The sequence below is a fragment of the Haplochromis burtoni genome, unplaced genomic scaffold (genome assembly GCF_018398535.1).
Source record: "Haplochromis burtoni strain Fernald_Lab_line unplaced genomic scaffold, NCSU_Asbu1 Contig_40, whole genome shotgun sequence".
In the NCBI taxonomy this organism is placed as follows: Eukaryota; Metazoa; Chordata; class Actinopteri; order Cichliformes; family Cichlidae; genus Haplochromis; species Haplochromis burtoni.
Genome location: NW_024582401.1, coordinates 1,857,832 through 1,865,280, shown reverse-complemented (window position 1 = coordinate 1,865,280; position 7,449 = coordinate 1,857,832). Strand labels below are relative to the sequence as shown.

At 39.8% G+C, this 7,449-nt stretch overlaps 1 protein-coding gene across 2 annotated transcripts in view; it reads left to right on the top strand.

Moving 5' to 3' along the window:
• LOC102314322 (interleukin-1 receptor accessory protein-like 1-B) overlaps positions 1-7,449 on the top strand; it is a 322,298-nt gene that overhangs the window by 116,734 nt on the left and 198,115 nt on the right. For both annotated transcript variants that reach the window (XM_005919973.3, XM_005919972.3), the window contains exon 3: positions 4,323-4,602. In XM_005919973.3, coding sequence (XP_005920035.1) covers positions 4,323-4,602 — 280 coding nt within the window. The remainder of the gene's footprint in view (positions 1-4,322; positions 4,603-7,449) is intronic.

Below are 7,449 nucleotides of genomic sequence, written 5' to 3'. Positions count from 1 at the left end.
GCAGAAGCCTTTAGCCAGCCCTAAATTAAAGATCGCCTACGAGGTCATTCCCAAAGAGTTATTAACATCAAACTTGGCATATCTTGTCAGGGTGTGTTGTATGTCTTTGAAAAACTATGAGGAAACTGGTCATGTGGAAGACAAAAGAAAAAATGACAGACTAAAAAAGAAAAATTAAAAACTATTCACAACAGTATCTGAAAGTCATGTCCTTAGGAAGTCCAGCAAATACCTGACACATGACCTGAGAGATTCATCCATCCAATCCAAATTTCAAATCTTTGGTAAAATTATGCTGTCAATATGTGCAGAGAAGGTGAGAGGAGAGAGGTACAACAGTGAGCATCTATAACCATCTGTAAAACATGATGGAACCGCTGTGATGGTTTGGGGCTGAACTTCAACCAGCAGTGTTCTATCAATCAAAACTGATAGAAAACAGAAACGTACTGGCAGATTCTGATCTGCAATGTAATGCCATTGTATACTGTATAAAAGTATACCTTGACAGAAAAGCACACAATGCTACACAGTCAGTCATGGATTGGCCTCCCAAGAGCCCAAACCTCAAAGTTAATGTAGCAGGCAGCCAATATCCAAAGAAAGTTTTGAATGTCCTTCAAGAATTCTGGAGAAATATTCCTGAAGACTACTTAAACTAATGACAAAGCTAGCTAAGAGAGTTCAGGCATGTCTGAAGAATAAAGGTGGTAATACCAAATATTTACTGTCAGGCTTGTTAGAATTGTACCAACTCCATTTTCCCCTTATATACTGTATTTCCATGTACATTTACATATGAAGAAATGAAGGGTGACTCAACACTTTTGCGTAATACTTTATATTAAAGGTTTTTCAGGTGGAAAAGTATATATTTCATGAGACTGTCATGAGACTGACAGCAAAGTCTTCCTCTTCAAAGTCTCTGTAATTGTGATGGACTTCCGCAGGTTCAGATTCAGGTTACTATTTGTTCCCACTGCAGTCATGAGTCATCCATCGTCACATGCAAACTCTCAATACGACCATAACAGACAATTACTAACATAGGATTTGTACATAGTACAAAAAGGTTCAGAAACCTTCGCCTAGAAGGAAAAAAACTGCAACGGGTGTGAGTCGTAGAGAAAAATTCAGAAATTCTGCCAGCCAACTGCTGTGACTGCCTGGTGTACATGGATGCCAGGTTCAGCTGTTCCACTGCTGATATCCTGGGAACATCTCCGTGTGCCACGATCTTGACATCTTTTTTGCGTACTGTTCTCTTGAATTTCTTTCCCTTTTTTCTTGTTTTCTCCAACACATTAAGCACCCACAAGCACTGTTTCCTCCACGCTCAGCAGGACCCTTCCAGCCCCATACAGTACAGTACAATAACACAAATCAGCATGGTTAATGAATTCCCTGTTAACACCCCTCCCACATTTACCCCCAATAACCGCAGCACACAGCACACCTCGCTGATTGGCGGTTGAGTTGCTTATTTGGTAAATAAAACATTTGTAGAAGCTCAATTAGCGAGGCCTGTTGAGTATGAGACAGCTGTGCTCACCAGCTGCTTTTTTAAAAAAGAGCTTTGCTGCAAGGTGAAGTGAGGAGAAAAGAGAATGTCAGGAACAGGAAGGGAAAATAGTGAAGGTAAGGTGAAGTAGTGTGAAAGCTTGTTTTTCATCAGAGTGGCCTCTTTTTGTTTCAAACATGTAAAACTGTTTGTTCGTAGCTCACAAGCATAGGTCTTCATAAAGCTTTAGCTTTATTTAGAAAGTTGAAAACTGATCATTTTGTTGCAGCAGATTGCAGAAGAATTGGCAGTCTTGGTATGAACATGCATTTTTTGCCGATGCACCAACAAAATAATGAGTAGCTGTTGTGCCAGATATAACTGGAACTATATAAACATGATTGTTTATTCCTGGTATTGTCACAATTACATATTGTCAGTAGATTAGACATGTGACCCACCCATCTTTGGACAGCTGACAACAAACCGGCTACAACAACAACAGCTGGTTATAAGCTGTTATGGCAGCTAACGTTAGGCTCAGGTGTCCTAAAAATCACACTTTCTCTCTTGATAAGCAGTTTGCTTACATTCTCACATCGTATAAGTGTCAGAGTCCAACACTGATAGCCAATATTAGTGAATCTTTCTTTGAACAGCTAACAGAAGCTAACAACAGCTAAACGCAGCAAGCTGTTGGCAAGCAGTTAGCAAGAGAAAAGTTTAGCATATCCTCAACAAGTCGCCTTAGTATCGTTGTCACTGGACAGACAGCCACTTCAGTGACTCATCAAGTTGTATCAGATTTCTTTCACATAGTTTTACAGCCTCTTCAGCTGGTATCCAATACACATGGGCACCAGCAGAGGTAATTAGCAGACTGACGGCCTGAACTCACTACAGATAAACAGTGGCCAGAGTTGTTTGTCCTACTGTTGCCACTGTAGCTAGGATTATGCACCTGAATCAAGAACTTAGTTGGCTGAAAACTACAATCTACTGAGTGGTTAGATTTTACACAGTGTGCCTTTAAGTCTGTTTGTTAGCAATCCTTGCCCTAATTTTGCATTGTGATCTCCAGAAAATGCAGCTGCAAAGCATAATTGGTACTTTTTTATTTTTCAGAGAGAGAAACCTGTCTGTCTGTATTTGTGTGAGTACCTGGATAGCTGTTAATTTTTGTCAGTTCGACAATGCTAACTGTCCAGTGTTCTCCTGAATTTGCAATGGATTTGTGATTCTATATATAAGTACATACATAAAAAATGTCTTTGGATTTTCCTGGCTCAAAACAGGCTTTTGGGGGTGATCACGCATGCAATCGTGATTGGTCAGCATGTAGTTAGCATGCTTGAAGTGTTTGTCATTTAATTGCTATTTTTGGCTGTTTTCAAAAACAGCTAAAGTAAATTAAAGTCCAGTTTTTAAAAAAATACTATATACATGTTTTTTTTGTTTGCAGGAAAACTCTGAGCAAATGTATGAACTAGATACCTAATAGTCTGTATATGCTAAATGTCAGCTGTAGCACAAAGTACCACAAAGTTTTTTGGGGGAGTACTTTGGCAGGTCTGCGAACAGGCAAATAGAAATACCCGGTGTTGTCAACATGGTAGCAGAACAAGTATGAGAAATTCAATACACGTGTCAAAATGAAGCCCCAGCTCGAAGACTGGTGTGGCTTTGAGAAGTCATCAGCATCGGTGTTGAGATTTTTCTCGCCAAATCCTTGGTTGTCACACTGATGAGTACTTACTGTACTTCTGTCTTTTTACATAACTCCCTGCATATTAAAATCTCAAATAGCAACTCTGCTGCTGTTTTTGTATGTGTGTGTGTGTGTGTGTGTGTGTGTGTGTGTGTGTGTGTGTGTGTGTGTGTGTGTGTGTGTGTGTGTGTGTGTGTGTGTGTGGGAGAGAGAGAGAGAGAGAGAGAGAGAGAGAGAGAGAGAGAGAGAGAGTTTTCACTGGTATGCAAGAGCTTGGCAAGGATTAAGTATCAATTTGATATTTGGACTTTCTCATGAATCTCATATACACCTTAAGAAGGAAAATAAGTCTGGGAATCCAAAGCACCTCAATGCTCGCTCTGCATGAATAATGCTTTTCCTATTTAATCTTCATAACTTTTTTTTGACTGACAGTTGGTGGGCTTTATTAGATGTCTTAACAGGAAGACCCCTATTGCTCAGCACTGGCATGCGATCCGGCACAATATGAGACAAGTTACTTTTTTCCATTAAGAGGAAAGTCTGATAGCTTTCGGAAATGAATGCAGACATACAGCCGCTTCTAATTTTCTCAGGTCAAATGTAGTTTAGTGCCATCACTGCCATTTAAACATATATTGATGGTGGTTTATGCAGAGTTTATTGCTGGTAGAATCAATTCAATATGTGCGCTAGTGACACACAAGTTAAATATATAAATATGGAAATATCTGTAGGTGAAGGCAGGAACCGCTGATTGGAGCCGACAACTTGTGTTGAGGGTTATTTTTAACATTCAAAGGGGCACAGTGGAAATAAAACACTTTAATAGCACATGAATGCATTTTTTTCAGGATATAGGACACCTTGTGTCAAAGGCATGCATATATATCCACTTGTGTTCATATTACTGTGTACTTGAAAGGCAAAAAAGGGGCTACGATTTTGTGCTGCCTGGAGGAAACAAGCATCATGATTGATTGTAATACGAGGACTGCTTGCACATGGTCCACGAGAACAAATCCCCACTTCTGTGCTTGGTGATAATGCAAATTGGTACATAAAATATCCATGTTTCAATTTCCCTTTTTTTCTCCTATGCTTCTTTTTCAGTGGAAGGCTGCACAGACTGGTCGGTGGACTACCTGAAATACAAAGTGCTTCTGGGGGAACCTGTAAGGATTAAATGCGCTTTATTCTATGGATATATTCGGGCCAACTACACCCATGCACAGAGCACAGGACTTAGCCTTATGTGGTACAAAAGCGCAGGACACGGGGACTTTGAGGAACCCATTAGTTTCGATGGCACAAGGATGAGCAAAGAAGAGGACGCTATATGGTTCCGACCAGCAGAGTTGGACGATGTTGGATACTATTCCTGTGTCTTAAGGTACGTTTTTTTAAGCAAATTGGGGATTATTTTTTTTTACCTTCAAAATATGGCATTCAAAGAAAACCCTCCCTGCATTTCAGGATTATTTTTCCAGCAGTGTGTCAATAAATAATGGGGTAAATAACATTTTCTGGAACCCTGTGGGCACAAGTAAAGCTGTGTGAAAGTCCCCCCCTGTTGATTTCTAATGGAGTCTATCATCTTTGGCCAAAGGAGCACTAGTCCTTGGTCCTCGGAGTGTCATCTCACAGTACGAAGTCCCTTTGCTTCACTTTATATGTTAAATTATTTCTTTATTCTCCTCTTGGGGACTTTAAGCTATTAGGGGCAATTGTTGAATGCATAACTCTTCGACCCTCACTAGTCTTTCTTTGAGCGAGGAGAACGAACAGAAATTCAGTGCGAGCGGAAAAAGCAGTGAAGATAAAAGAAAAGAAACGTAAGGGACTCTTGCTATCTTCGTTTTACACATGCCTGATGGTGGACGCAGACAGCTGTTTGATTTATGGGTTCCATAAAGTGGTAAAAATTTCTGGCTTCCTAGACGGTTTCATTAACATGAAGGTTGTTGGTGGTCAGTCAGAACGACACCCGTAACCATTTCTTTCCTTTTTTTCCCCTACAGAACAAGGGAAACTTTGAAACATATCAAAGATAGGAGGGTAATCTTTTAGAAGTTAGTAGAATCCACAGAAACATTCATATTTTATGAATGACAGATAATGCGCTCTTGAGCAGTTGCATTCAGCACAGGTTTCCTTGTGTTTCTCAATTCTAAGAGTATCTAGCCATTACTATTCAGCACCATTAGCACTCTCCCCTTTGCTGTGGCAGCCGCCGTGAATAGAAACGGGCAGCACCAATCCAGCCATTCTCTATTCAGTGACGTTGGCAGCATTTTCAGGAGGTAGGCAATCAGTCAGCTCTGAGTTATTGTGTAATCACGCAGAAAGTAGAGCCATGAGATTTGATTTGGACGAGTACTGTTGCTTTGTCGCCAGTCTGCACCATTCAGAACCAAATTAAAGGGCAACACTTATTTGCCCATCATGGAGAGAACTAACAATAGTTCTGAATAGCGAGCACTTTTCCATCACAGAGGATTTCTCTCGGCGGGAATTTCTTTGGACTTTTGTTGGCCGTTTTTGCTTTCTGCGGATTATTAATGTTTTGTTGTCGAGTTGGGAAACAGTTCACTTTAATATGTAATACTTTCAGCTTTAAGTTTGGCCACAGAAATGGAATATTTATAGGCCAGCTTTGGTGCTACAAGCAGCTCTGAGATCAGGTCCAGTTGGGGGAATTCAAAATTATATTGATTAGCTCTGGCCCACTACAACTCTTTCTTAATACAACTATCCCATAGATTTAGTTGTATGTAAAGGCATGATTAAATAACATCAGCAAATAGCTTAGCTGATGCCCTTATATACATCAAATTATTAAATCTCATATGAAGTGTGATATTCATGCTTAAAGTACATCCTCATAATTGCCAAGCCACTTGGCAACCCAGTTCCACCTGTCATTTCTGTGCTTAGGTCTTGCTGCTGCTCTCCTTGACTCTGGCATTCAATGTATGATTATGAAAATGTTTGAAGGCAAATCTGAAAGTTTGATTTATTGATAGATTAACGTTACAGGGAGAAACACCCTTCAGCTATGTTGTGAAGGTTGATATTTAATAGTTTGTCCACCAGAGGGCACTCTGCAACTTCCCTGTTGCCAACACTCGTGTTTGAAATGCCACAAATGCAACAACCAGCCTGATCCGAGCGTTCAGGCAGAACGCAGGCTGAGTATATAAACTACAGACAACTAATGTTATGGAAATCTGATTCATGTGTCTGAAAGATACAGAAAATATTGCCACATATTACTATATCAGATATTTGACTCAACACATATCGGTGTTACTCTTAAAAATCCTCTATAAGTTGGCCTCAAATCTAAATTACTACAGATGTCAGAGACATCTGCTTTTGACTGTAATGACCTGAACTGCAATAAGGAAATACTGAAGTTTACTTTACAATGATGTAGCAAAGTAGCAAATCACCACATCAGCTAAAGATTAGGATGAATTATTAGTCTGTTTGATAACTAATCATAATTCATGTTTTTATGTGGCATTTGTTTTCTGACGCCTCTGCAAAGAGCTTCACAACAAAGAATATAATCAACATTTAAATATAGTTCAGTTAAGTTTATGCGGTTGGTTATGGCTGGTTTACTCTGCTTACCAAATTATTCTGGTGTGGTCCAATGAAGTTGGAGACTTCTCACTGCCACGGATGACGTATATGACATGAACTTGACATGAGATTAGACTTTTTGCCAGGTGATAATTTCCATAACAAACTCACTGCTATTTGACCCTGTAGGCGAGATGATCTTAAAATGTTTCCCTTAGAAGGTTAGGAACGCTCTTCTGAGGTCACAGTATCAATGGTGGTGTGTTAACTTCCCTTTTGTGAAATGAATCAATAACTTTTCATTCAACTCCCCAAACATATAATACACAGAGCAACTTGTAATTTGTCACAAGGTGTTTACTGTCAGTTTTAGAACAGTCGGATTGAGGGAATAGACTGAATACTGTGCAGAGTTGCACATGCTTGATTATGTAATAATAACTTATTAACCTTGTAGGTAAAGGGCGTTTTCTCTTGACTGGCTCATTAGTCAGCTCTATACAGTGACATACGGTGGCTTTTAACTGGGGGAAGGGCCTGCTTTAAAAAGGCTTGGGAGGATTATGTTATTGGATACTGTGTGTGCTTCTTTGTGTGTGTGTGTGTGTGTGTGTGTGTGTGTGTGTGTGTGTGTGTGTGTGTGTGTGTG